The 13,757-nt window shown below is 34.0% G+C and overlaps 1 protein-coding gene across 2 annotated transcripts in view; it reads left to right on the top strand.

The window, feature by feature from the left end:
• The window catches only part of CEP128 (centrosomal protein 128), a 428,617-nt gene that overhangs the window by 192,591 nt on the left and 222,269 nt on the right, over positions 1 to 13,757 (top strand). For both annotated transcript variants that reach the window (XM_059915805.1, XM_059915804.1), the window contains one exon: positions 8,567 to 8,759. In XM_059915805.1, coding sequence (XP_059771788.1) covers positions 8,567 to 8,759 — 193 coding nt within the window. The remainder of the gene's footprint in view (positions 1 to 8,566; positions 8,760 to 13,757) is intronic.

Here is a 13,757-nt window from a genome sequence, read left to right as displayed (position 1 = left end):
AAGAACAGATTAAACCGGATGATTGAAGGTGGTGATCCACAGGGACTCATTTTGTTTGGACCACATGAGTTAAAAAAAAATCGATTTGGTAATGAACATTTTAAAAAAATCAATTAAGTGCATTATTACAAGATGAAATTGTTTTCCTTTTGAGATATCAGAGGATCTGATAACACTAGGGTTTTGTTTGGTTGTGGTAGAAAACAGAGTTAAGAAGAAGAACCATGGACATGACACCACATTAGATGTGGTGCCCTTCTTGCCCTTCTTTTTTGTGGTTGCATTTTTTTAATCCAAATTGATAATGTTCAGGTCCTAAATGTGTTACTTTTGACTGTTCATTAAGCTTTCTTAATATAGTTAGCTATCATTTGACATAATCACCATCATTTTCTGTTGACTCCCAATATGGAAGAAAAGTATTACTTGATTTTATCTTTAGGCTTGCACATTATTTTTTTTGAAGTCGATTGAAGAGAATTGGATTTATCTCTTGTATCCATGCGTGGTTCAAAATGGTAAATAGTAACATTGTAGCCTGAATTGAACTTTTCAAGAAAAACAAAAGAGAACATATTTTCTATGTACTTTTACAGATGTTTCCTATCTGGCACCTTTAGCATGTACATTTGATGTCTCTGATGTAAACCAATGAAATTAATTCCTATAATATTATCTAATAGCGACTTGGTCCTAGAACATGTTGGTCTTCCTGTAAATAAGAGGTTGAATAATCTGACTCCTTTTACTCTTTCCTCACAAGGATTTTTATGGTCAGCTGTGAACTTCATACCATTTATCAATCCATATTTGATTTTTTTTTTTAAGTTCATTCCTTCTCGTCAATCTGTTTCAAATTTCATCTTGCATGTATGTATTTCTTCTGTATGTCAAGGTTATTTCATTTAATTGTCCCCAACATACTAATACATCAATTTATATTCTAATACCTAGCCATTTGTGATAATATTAAATAATTATCTGATCTTAGACTAATCCTGGGGGGATTGGCATCTGAAAGCTGCTGTTTAGGACCATGCCTACATGGCACAGAGTTATCAGGGCTTTTGTATGTACCTCCTTTCAGCCCTTCTTCTTTGTGATTATATTTTGTATAATTAAAATTGATAGTGTTCAGGTCCTAAATGTGTTACTTTTGAATATTCATTAAGCTTTCTTAATATATTAAAACTAAAAGAACTGGATTTTTTCTGTTTTCAAGATACCATTCTCTTTTTCTATTTTATTACTTAGATGCAAGGTGCTACGTCTTTCCAAAAAAATTAACAGCATCTAATTGTTCATTTAATTACGTGTGTCAGGGCCTCACCATGTGCAAAACTAGCTGTAATGTGCATGTGGGTGTGTGTGCGCATGCGCGTATGTTGGTTGTTTTGGAAACTCCCTAGGAGATTTTAATTGAAGAATATCATAAAATTCTTGAAAAATGTGTTGAGGGTTTATTATATTAAATTCTTTAACATACAAGAATAAAGATGTGTATGTGTTTGAGGTGCCAAATAAATAGCAAAAAGACTTTGTTGAAAATATATCTTTTCCAGAAACTATACATCTAACCTTTCCCTTGTTTCCTTGCATCATACCAATAATAATATGATAGTCACCGGGACTTTTCATTTTATTTATTTTTCTTGAGGAACTGGCAAAGATTGATGAGGTTAATAGAAGGTGTGGTCTACAGATTCAGATTGTAGTTTTAATATAGAAGCAGTGATAGCATAGGCTTTTCCTTATTTTGCCTAGTTAATATCAATTAATAAATTAATGACTCAAGTAGTAATGTTATAGAATCATTTTCCAACTGACCTGTATCAAAATTACTGAATAATTGTCTAGAATAATTTCTATTATTTAGTGCATTGAATACATTCTCATTTTGGCGATTGTAACTAACTGTACACACACACATATAGCCATACAATCTTAGTTAAAGAATTTTTTTTAAAAATGTAAATTGTAACAGCAATAACCTAAAATGTGAGGGGGAAGAGAAGTAAAAGTGTGAAGTTTATGAATTCTATTGAAGTTAAGTTGTTATCAGTTTAAAATAGGGTGATACACATTTAAGATATTTTATGTAAGCCTCATGGTAACCACAAGGGGGAAATCCTATAATAATTACATAAAACAACATGATAAAGAAGTTAAAGCATATTGATACCAGAAGACAACAAAACATACACAAAAAAGACAGCAGGATAAGAATCAAAGAACAAGGAACCTACAAAACATCCAGGAGACAATTAGCAAAATGGCAATAGTAAGCCCTTACCTATCAATAATTACTTTAAATGTAAATGGATTAAATTCTCTAATTAAAAGACATAGAATAGACAAATGGATAGGAAAAAACAAGATCCAACAATATGCTGCCTATTAAAGACTTACTTTAGCCTTAAAGGTACACATAGATTGAAAGTGAAGGGATGGAAAAACACATTTCAGGCAAATGGTAACCCAACCCTCCCCCCGCCAAAAAAAAGAAAACAAAAAAAGCAAGGGTAGCTCTAGTTATGTCAGACAAAATAGACTGTAAACAAAAAATGATAAAAAGAGACAAAGAAGGTCATTATAATGGAATCAATACAAGAAGAGAGAACAATTGTAGATATGTGCCCAATGTTGGAGCACCTAAATATTTAAAGGAAAAACTAACATAGCTAAGTGGAGAAATAAACAGTAACAAATATAACAGTATTGAGAATAAAATTTCAATATTTACACTCATCTTTTGTAGGTATAAAGGCATAATCACCGTAAACAGTTTGGTGTTCATGCTTCAGTCCTATTTTGGTCTAATGGGCTGAGCTGCAGTTATTTTTGACAAAAATATATATTTTTAGATATACCTGTCCCTTCCTTTTGAGTCTTTGACATTGAGGATATCCACCTTGTTGTAGTATTTTCTTCCTTTGGGGTTCTATTGCCCCAGACTCTTGTATTTTCCTCCCGACTCTCTATCTACATCTCCATTTTATTTTGAAATTCTCTTGTGTTTATCTCTTCTAAACCCTCTTCTGTTTTCTTTGTAGATATTCTTTATGAGCTATTTTATCTATTCCTATGCCGTTAACTTCCTTTAGGCTGTTGATTCTTTAGTTTTGTATCTCTTGACCATATCTTTTGAGCTTTAGAGCTGTATATATAATTGGATATCCAATTAGTCATCTATGCTTCTGTATCTTTTGTTCCTAACAACTTCTATATGTTTCATCCTAATGTTAACTTCTTAACCCCTAAATCGTTGCTTCTTCTAGGTTTCCTGTTTCAGTTTAAGCTAAAAATTGGCCATCAATACTGATTCCTTTCTCTTCCTTACCCCCCTCACATTTAAGTCCAAATACATACATTTTGGCTCAACCCTTACCATTTTCACTTGTTTGGAATATTGTAACAGCCTCCTGACTTCCAGCCTCCGATATTTGCTCCACTCTATATAGAGAGTATGCTTTCTAAAGAACAGTCCAATTCACATCCTTGTCTCTCATATTGTGGTTAGATGGGGATGATGGTATATCCCTCACACTCACCCTGTTTTCTTCCTAAATGCATTAGTGGAATGTTATAGTAGAAAGTGCTCCTTTAATCTGGCAGAATTGACCATGTTTTCTGTGCTATGGAAGTTTTTTTCTCTTTTTCTATTTGCAGTAGTATCTCAAGGTGGATATTGGGAAATGAAGCAGACTTAATTAAATTTCTGTAGTCACAATTGGAAGTTCACATCCTAATTTAAGTTGAGGACTTCCTGTATTTATCTAGTGACATATAGACAAGACAGAGGCCTACAAATTGTATAGCAAGTACTAAAGCCAGGTCAGCCAGGTCTCATCTCTGCAGGGAGGTTTAATTTTAGCTTTGTTGATCTATCCCCTTTTACTTTCCCCTTCCTTCCTTCCTTCCTTCCTCCCTCCCTCCCTCCCTCTCTCTCTCTCTCTTTCTTTTGTTAAATAACAGCTAAGTTGAGATATAATTCATGTACCATACATTTGACCTATTTAGAGTTACCATTCAGTAGTTTTTAATATATTCACAGAGATGTGCAACCATCACTACATGAATTTTAGGACATTTTTATCACCCCAAAAAGACAATCTGGACTATTAGCCATCACATCCTTATCTGCCCATCCACCCTCCCTGTAGCACTAGTCAACAAGTAATCTGCTTTTATCTCTATAGATTTGTCTGTTCTGGACATTTCCTATGAATGGAATCATAGAATATGCTATCCTTTATGATTGACTTCTTTCATTTAGCAGAATATTATCAAGGTTCATCTATGTTGTAGTATGTATCATTACTTTACTTCTTCTTGCTAAATAACTGTCCATTGTATGGATATACCACATTCATTTACCAGTTGATGTTCATTTGGATTATTTTAATTTCTTGGCTATCATGAATAGTGCTGCTATGAACATTTGAGTACAAGTTTTTTGCGTGAACATATGTTTTCATTTCTCATAGGTACATACCTAGGAGAGAATTGCTGGGTTATACGGTAATTATGTTTAAGCTTTTGAAGGAAGTCCAGATTGTTTTTCCAAGGTGACTACACTGTTGTACATTCCGTACATTCCTGTTGTCAGTATATGAGAATTTCAGTTTCTCTGTATACACACTAACAGTTGTTATCATCTGGTTTGTTTTTGATTATAGCTATCCTGCTGGGTGTGAAATGGAATTCTATTGTGGTTTTGATTTGCATTTCCCTGATGGCTAGTGATGTTGAGCATCTTTTCATGTGGTTATTGGCCATTCATATATCTTCTTTGGAGAAATGTCTATTTTGATCTTTTGATCAATTTGTTATCTTTTAATTTATTATTTGAGTTCTTTACATATCCTAGATACAAGTCCTTTCTCAGATATGTGATCTACAAGTATTCTCTCCTTTTTAGTGAGTTGTCTTTTCACTTTGTTAATTGTGACCATTGAAGCATAATATTTTACATTTTGATTAAGTCCAGCTTATCAGCTTTTTTCTTTGGTTGCTTGTGCTTTTGGTGTAATGTCTAAGAAATGATTGCCAAACCAAAGTCACAAAGACTTCTGCCTGTTTTCTTCTAGGAGTCTTATATTTTTATTTATTTATTTTTAAATTTTTTATTTAGTTATTTATTTTATTTAATTTATTTTTTTTTGTAGCCATATTTTTAACAATTACATTTAGGTCTTTGATCCATTTTGAGTTAATTTTTTTATGTGGTATGAGGTATGGGTTCAACTCTATTCTTTTACATGTGACTATTCAGTTGTCCCAGCACCACTGGTTGAATAGACTATTCTTTCCTCATCAGATTGTTTTGGCACCCTTGTTGAAAGTCAGTTGACCATATATGTATAGTTTTATTTTTGGACTCTCAATTCTATTTCATTGATCTATATGTCTATCCTATGCCGGTACCACACTGTTTTGATTACAGTAGCTTTGTAGTAAGCTTTGAAATGGGTAAGAGTGAGTCCTCCAACTTTGTTCTTATTTTTCAACACTTTATTTGGCTATTCTGGGTCCCTTGAATGTCCATATGAAATTTAGGATCAACTTGTCAATTTCTCAAAAAAACCAGCTGGGATTTTGATTGGAATTGCATTGAATCTGTAGGATGTTTGGGGAGTATTTTTGTCTAAACTATATTAAGTCTTCTGATCTTTGTACATGGGATATGGTCCCATTTATTTAGGTATTTAAAGTTTTTTTCAACAGTGTTTTGTAGAGTTATTTTTCTTTCAGATATTTTCAGAGTGTGTTTTGCAGTTCTTTTTAAAGGTGTATTATTAAGTATATTATCCTTTTGATGCTATTGTACATACAGTTGACTTTTAACTTTATTTTTGGATTGATCATTCAAGTATATAGAAATACAGTGGATTTATGTATATTGACCTTATGTACTACAACATTGCTGAACTATTTTATTAGTTCTAATATGTTTTTAGTGAAATCATTAGGATTTTCTTATACAGGGACATGTTATCTGCAAATAGATGCAAATATGTTTACTTCTTTTTTTTCAATGTGGACATATTTTGTTACATTTTCTTGCAAAATTGCCCTGCCATGACCTCCTAATACAGTGTTGAATAGAAGTGGTGAGAGCAGATATTCTTTTCGTGTTTCTGATCTTAGGGAGAAAGCATTGTCTTTTACCATTGAGTATGATAGTAGTTGTGGGTTTTTTATAGATGTCTTTTATCAGGTTGAGAAAGTTCCCTTCTATTCCTAGTTTGTTGAGTGTCTCCATCGTGAATGGGTGTTGAATTTCATCATATGATTTCTCTGCACCTTTTGATATTTTCATGTGGCTTTATGTCCCTAATTCTTACTAATATGGCATATTACATTAATTAATTTTCAGATATTAATGCAGCCTTGCATTCTTGGGATAAATCCCACTTGATTATGCTGTAAAAACCTGTTTATATGTTTCTGGATTCTGGTTGCTAGTATTTTGTTGAAGATTTTTAAAAATATCTATTCATAAGTTATATTCATAACTGAAGCCTTATAAACAATCTGGGGAAATTACAGTTGAGACTTCAGTGTTCTTAGCTTGCTTTGTCTGCAGTAGATTGACCACCCTATTAGTGGATAGTTGGTGGAGGAGGGAGTTCCCATTATTTCTACTGCAGTTACCAAGAATTTAGCTTGTGCAAATCAGAGCTGTGAAGATGAAAAATCCTCGTGGTCTGCCCTTCCTGTGAAATACCTACTATTATGATCTGTTTCTGCTCACAGTATTTTTGACTCCAAAAGTTTGAGTTTTCCACATCAAGTAATTTTTCTATTTTTTGCATTCATCAACTGGGTGCCCTACAACTTAATTAAAGCTCTGACACTAACTACCCAGAGTTAGTGCAGATCCTTCAGTTTAAGGGCTCAGTCCCACAAGACTCCCCCTCCCCCACCTTCAGCTGCCAGTCACAGGTATTGAGTCCCTAGGTTGCCTACACTTCTATCTGAGCTGGCTTCAAACTGGGGTTCCCATAGTTCATTAATTTGCTATAATGGCTCACAGATTTCAGGGAAATACTTGACTTACTATTATTACTTTATTATAAAGGATGCATATGAACAGCCATATGAAGAGGTATATAGGGCAAGGTCCCAAAGGGTCCTTAGTACTGGAACTTCTGTCTCTATGGAATTTTGGGTGCATCACCCTTTTGGCATGTGGATGTATTCACCAACCTGGAAGCTCATCGTATCTCATTGTTCAGGAGTATTTATAGAGTTTAATCTTCAGTCCTCCCCTGCCTGTCCCCCATCCCCCTTCTTAGAGGTTGATGAGTAGGATCGTAAGTTTCAACTCTCTAATGATCAGCCCCTTACGGAGGCTATCTGGGGGCCCCACCCTAAGCCACCTCATTAACATAAGCTCTGGTTTGATCAAAAGTGCTTTGTTATTAATAAATCATGCCTTTACAAGTGTGATTTCCATTTTTCTTCACCCAACATATTATACATTTGTTACCTTACAATATAAGTGTATAATTTATCCATAATTCGACTAATGACAGTATTTTGTTCTTTGTCACCATCTGTTAGACCTTCTGTCCAAAGGAACTGCCTTTTTTTTCATTTCTGGGGATGTTTGAAAGCTGAGGTACGTGGGGGGATCCCGGTCTAAGGGCCATATCCCAGTTCTGCTTCATCATAGGCTAATTCTATCACAGCTACTTTTAATATACTGGGGCATATCCTAAGAACCTTCTAGACTTCTAGAGGCCTAGAACATTCTTACTTATGGATTCATGCTATTCAGGGAAATTGTCCTTTTGCTTAATCTCATTTTCCCTTCTAGTTCATGACTTCCCCTATTTTGCTTCTTTGAGGTGAAGACTGTTTAGATTATTTAAAATCGACTAGAATTTGGATGGTAGCCTCACTTGGGAAGGTCCTAAGACCCGACTGAAATTCTGTTCTATTGAAGGTGGAAGAAAGATTTCTTTTCTCATCCCTGTTTTAAATATCTAAATATTAGAGTTGGTGAGGTTAGAGTCCATGGAAAAGAGAGTTGCTTTGGTTAAATTTCCTGGTTTTAAATGTGGGCAAATGCAGACTTTATCTGCCTCATGCCATATAGAATCTCTCTCTCTACCTGATTAGCTGGACCCTTGGGGATATGCATTTTTAGAAACAAAACTAGGAATTTTATCTTATTTTTTAATCTCTAAAATTCCCTTCATAACCAGTTACTAGGTCTATTGTGGGGTCTTTTGTACCAGACTGCTTTATATATCAAATTAGGGGGTTAATTGTATTACACCTGGACGTTTAGGAGGCCAAACTTTTCTGTAGTACTGCCTTTCCAAAGATGATAGAGTATACCAAATATTTTATAAAAATCCAAGGAAATCATTTCTGCACCAACTTTTAACTGATATAAACCATTATGCAAATTAAAACATTATGGGTATTTTAAAATTTTGCTTAAATTTGTTAGTTATTGTCTAAATTCAGATTATCATGACTTTCTCATGTTTTGGAATGCTACTGTTTTCTAGATTTTTTTAAAAATTAGATATAAATGTCATATTTTTAGACTAAACTTCAGTGGCTCTGTGAGGAGCTGAGAGAGAGAGAAAACAGAGAGAAAAGTCTACGGCACCAGCTGATGTTGTGCAGACAACAACTCGGGAACATGACTGAAAACAAAGAAGCTGAGCTTCAGTGTCTCTTTGAACAGATAGAAAGACAGGAGCAGCTTCTGGAAGAAATACATCGGGAGAAGAGAGGTGTGTTAACTGCTCTTACTCTTTATTTTTCTTTGTTTATATTTGTGGAATCTTATGTTTGGGAAAAAAAATTCTGTTTCTCTTGGCTCTGGTTTGAACTACAGAATTTCCAAATTCGTCTCCTTTCCTTGTCTCTTGTCTCCTTACCTTCATTTCTGGGTCTAGAAGAGAAAACTGTTTCTCCTTGAGAATTTCTCCTTCAGCTACTGTATCCCTCCTGTGTACATAGATAGCATTTGTGTCTTTTGTCCATTTGCAAGTGCTGATTTGCTAAGACATGCTTGTTCTTCCCTGGTAAAATGCCAAAATTTATATTTTACTGCAGTAAAATACCCATTAATTCATTCAACAGATATTTACTTTGTGTCTATTTTGTCTTCGGTACTATTATAGGTGCTAAGGATATTATCAGTAAATGAGAAAAAAAATCCTACTCTTTTTTTTTTTGGCTGCATTGGGTGGTCTTCGTTGCTGCATGCGGGCTTTCTCCAGTTGCGGCGAGTGGGGGCTACTCTTCGTTGTGGTGCGGGGGCTTCTCATTGCGGTGGCTTCTCTTGTTGCGGAGCACGGGCTTTAGGCGTGCGGGCTTCAGTTGCAGCACGTGGGCCCTAGAGCACGTGGGCTTCAGTAGTTGTGGTGCACGGACTTCAGTAGTTGTGGCATGTGGGCTCAGTAGCTGTGGCTTGAAGGCTGTAGAGCACAGGCTCAGTAGTTGTGGCTCATGGGCTTAGTTGCTCTGTGGCATGTGGGATCTTCCTGGACCAGGGGTTGAACCTGTGTCCCCTGCATTGGCAGGTAGATTCTTAACCACTGCACCACCAGGGAAGTCCCCAAAATCCTACTCTTGTTTACCTTACATTATATTGAGAGGGGTGACAAAATAAATGTGATAAATAAGTAAACTATGTAATATATGAGGTTATAAGCACATTGTTGAAAGCAGTAGAGTAAGGGAAAGCGAGTTTGGGAGAGCACGGCACAGGGTTTAATATGTAGGCAATACTTAACTTTAAAAGTTAGACAAGAGTCATGGAAAATTACCTTTCTGTTTGGTTCTACTAGGGATGGATATAATGGGAAGAAGAAAAATAGCATCAGGTATAGGAATCCTACGTGTATCTTATGTTGTGTTGGCCTTAGGCTTTTTTTTTTAATAAATTTATTTATTTATGTATTTATTTTGGCTGTGTTGGGTCTTCATTGCTGCATGCGGGCTTTCTCTAGTTGTGGTGAGCAAGGGCTAGTCATTGTTGTGGTGCATGGGCTTCTCATTGCAGTGGCTTCTCTTGTTGCAGCCATGGGCTTTATGGTGTGCAGGCTTCAGTAGTTGCAGCATGCGGGCTCAGTAGTTGTGGCTTGTGGGCTCTAGAGCACAGGCTCAGTAGTTGTGGCTCACAGACTTTGTTGCTCTGCAGCATGTGGGATCTTCCCAGACCAGGGGTTGAACTCGTGTCCCCTGTGTTAGCAGGTGGATTCTTAACCACTGCGCCACCAGGGAAGTCCAAGGCTTTTTCTCTTACTGAACTTTATTAAGAACCAGAAAGAGGAGTCATATAGCTTCCCACTAAGGAAAACTAAACATTAACATATGATAATTCTTTTTAAAATAAATTTTTTGTTTTTTATTTTAGTGATCAGGATTATTCTCTCTACACATACCACTTAAAAATTGTTTATTACTGTCCTGCAGTGATTCTCAAATTTTAGTATCAGAATCATTTTACATTCTTAAAAATTTTGAGAACTCAAAGATCTTTTATTAATGTACGTTGTGTATATCAATATCTATCATATTAAAAATTAAAACTGGGTATTTGAAAATATTTATACCTTTAAAATAATAATTATAAATCCATTCATACTAACATAAAAATCAATGAAATTTAACTGTTTTTCAATACAAAAAAATTAAAGAGTGACTTTGTTTTTTGAACGTTTGGAAATCTCTTTAATTGCTGTCTTAAAAGAAGATGGCTGCATTTTCACTTTTGCTTCTTCATCTAATCTGTTGTTATATTACCTGTCATGTAACCCCTGAAGAAACTGCATTTTACATTCATGAGAAATTGAATGTGGAAAAGACAAGTAACATTTTAGTATTATAATTAAGGGGTCTTGGATGGTGCCCAAACACCCTTTGAGAATTGCTGGTCTAGTGCAATTGAAAGATGTAAATTGTGCCAATAATAAAAGTTAGGGATGCCCTTTAATTTTTTTTTAATGACAGTACAATAGAATCTGTTATGGAACTTATAAATAAAACATTATATGATCTCTATACATGTTATATGTTATAGCCTATCCACTAATTAACACTAGATTACAACCCCATTTTTCTTTTAGTAAATATTTATCAGTATTGGCACCCTGTAAGTCATTTCTTTGCATAAGGAATATGCAATAGTCTATTATAAAATCATAAAACTGTCATTGGGGAGAAATGCAAAAGAACCAAATATCTGTGCATTTAGATAATTATATCAAGTGCCCAGCTTTTTCATAAAAGCTTCAGAAGGTGAGGTATAAAGATTGTAATCTCTCAGAGTGATTGCCTTTATTTCTACTTTTTTAATTTAATAAAAATTTATTGCTCATCTTGTTATCTATAGAGCACTTGAATTCCTTTTTACATCTTAGAATCAGCTCGTCAATTTTAGAAAAGAATCTAGTGGTGTTTTGATAGGATTATGTTAAATGTATAGGTTAATTTGAGAATGGACATCTTAATATTGATGATATCTTCCAATCTATGAACATGGTGTATCTATCTATTAATTTAGGTTGTCCTTAACTTTTCTCATGATGTTTTGTAATTTTCAGCAAACAGGTCTTGCACATCCTTTTTAGATTTATTCCTAACTTTTTAAAATTTATGATGTTATATAAAATAACTCTTTAAAATTTGAATTTCCAACATTCTTTTCTAATAGGTATAAATACAATTGATTTTTTTGTATATTAAACTTGTATTTTGTAACCTTAAGCTCATTTATTTGTTGTAGTAGCTTTTAGTAGTTGTTGTTGTTTATTCCTTGCACTTAGAGTTTTCCTTGTACATGATCATGTCCTCTGCAAATAAGGACAGTTTTGCTTTCTTCTTTCTTTTCTTTTTCCCTTGTCTTTATCAACTGGTTGGAACCTTCAGTACATATTAAACTAACCTTGTTTTCCTGGGATAAACTCCAATTTGTCAAAATGTATTTCTCCTTTTACATATGGCTGGATTTGATTTAGTGATAGTTTGTTAAGAATTTTTGTGTCTATGTGGGTGAAGAATATTGGTTTATAACTTCTTTTCTTGTAATGTCTTTATCAGATTTGAATGTTAGTATAACAGTGACTCTTAACATGAGTTGTGTTTCCCTTTTATTTTTGGGAAACATTTGTGTAAAGTTTGTATTATTTCTTTGTAAATGTAGGATAGAATTCATCAATGAAATCTTCTGCACCTGTAGTTTTTGTTTTGGGAAGGTTTTTAATTTTAAACTTGAATTCTTTAATAGATGTATGGTTTTTCAGAATTTCTACTTCTTCTTGAGTCAGTTTTGTTAATGTGTGCCTTTTAAGATATTTTTCCATTTTATTGCAGTTGTCAAATTTATTGGCTTAAAGCTTTCTGTAATATCCCCTTTTTAATTCTTTTAGTTTCTGTAAGGTCTGTGCTGATGTCTCTTATTATTTTCCTGATATTGGTAATTTGTTTTCTGTCTTTTTTTCTTTATAAGTCTTGCTGAGGGTTTTATTACTATTTTTAAGGAAACAGCCTTTGAATTTAAATTTTTTTCTGTTGTTTGTCTTTTTAATGTTTTATTGATCTCTATTGTTATTTTTATTTCCTTTCTTTTACTTCCTTTTTGTATCATTTGTTATTCTCCTGGATTCCCAAGTTGAAAACTTTATTTCAATACTTCTCTTTCCTAATATAGTCATTTAAAGTTATAAATTTCCATCTTAGCAATACTTCAAATGCATTCCACAAATTCTGGTATCTGGTCTTTTTATTATCACTTAGTTTGAATTAGAAAATATTTTTCTTGTGATTTCTCCTCTGACCTATAGGGTTTTATTGAAGTGTACTACTTAATTTCCAGTTATGTAGTTTTCTAGATATTTTATCATCAGTTTCTAAATTTAGTACCCTTGCAGTCATAAAGCATACTCTTGATTCAATGATTTTGATCCTTTTCTGAGAATTGTTTTATTGCCCCAAATGTGGTCTATCTTAGTAAATTTTCCATGTGCACTTGAGAATAAGTTATGTTCTGCATTTATTGTGAAATGTTCTGTAAAAGTCACTTATGCTAAATTGTTTCACACTGTTCTATGTCCTTGGTGATTCCTATATCCCTACTGATATTGTTAATTTCTTTTTTTGAAATTGTTTATTTCTATCAATAACTGATAGAGGATATTTAAAATATCCAGCTATTACTTTGTGTGTGTGATTTTTTTTTTCCTCCAAATATTTTGAAACTCAGTTATTAGATCCCATCTTAGTATTGATTGTGGAAATGCATCTAGTTAGGAGCCTATTGTAACAGTCTCAGTAAAAGCAAAAGAGGGACTGACAGAGGACATTAGTAGTGGCAACAAATGCAAAAGATTTTGTGGAGGAATTAGTGCAGGATTGACCAGTGTAGGTGAATGAGAGAGAAGACTCACAGGATACTCTAAGGTCTTAACGGTTTGCCATTGGGAGAAATAGCAAAGTTGGGAAGGAGGAGCTGATTTGGTGGGAGAACAAGAGGGATCCTGTTTTTATCTATTCCTTAAAATCATAAAAAAAGTCTCAGGAAGACCCAAACTTTTGTGACAGAGAGATGATATGGTAATTTCTTGCCTTATGGGTATAAGATGTATTAGATTTAAGATGTTTTAGGTGCTACCTGGTGATTCAGAAATAATGAGGACTTAACATGGGTAATGAAGACCAAGCAAAGGCTGTTGTAGTTGCATACTTACAAATATATCTATTAGGAAGTAGGATGAAATAAATAC

This window comes from Balaenoptera ricei, chromosome 2, assembly GCF_028023285.1.
Source record: "Balaenoptera ricei isolate mBalRic1 chromosome 2, mBalRic1.hap2, whole genome shotgun sequence".
NCBI classification, from domain to species: Eukaryota; Metazoa; Chordata; class Mammalia; order Artiodactyla; family Balaenopteridae; genus Balaenoptera; species Balaenoptera ricei.
This window is presented reverse-complemented; position numbering and strand designations above follow the sequence as displayed.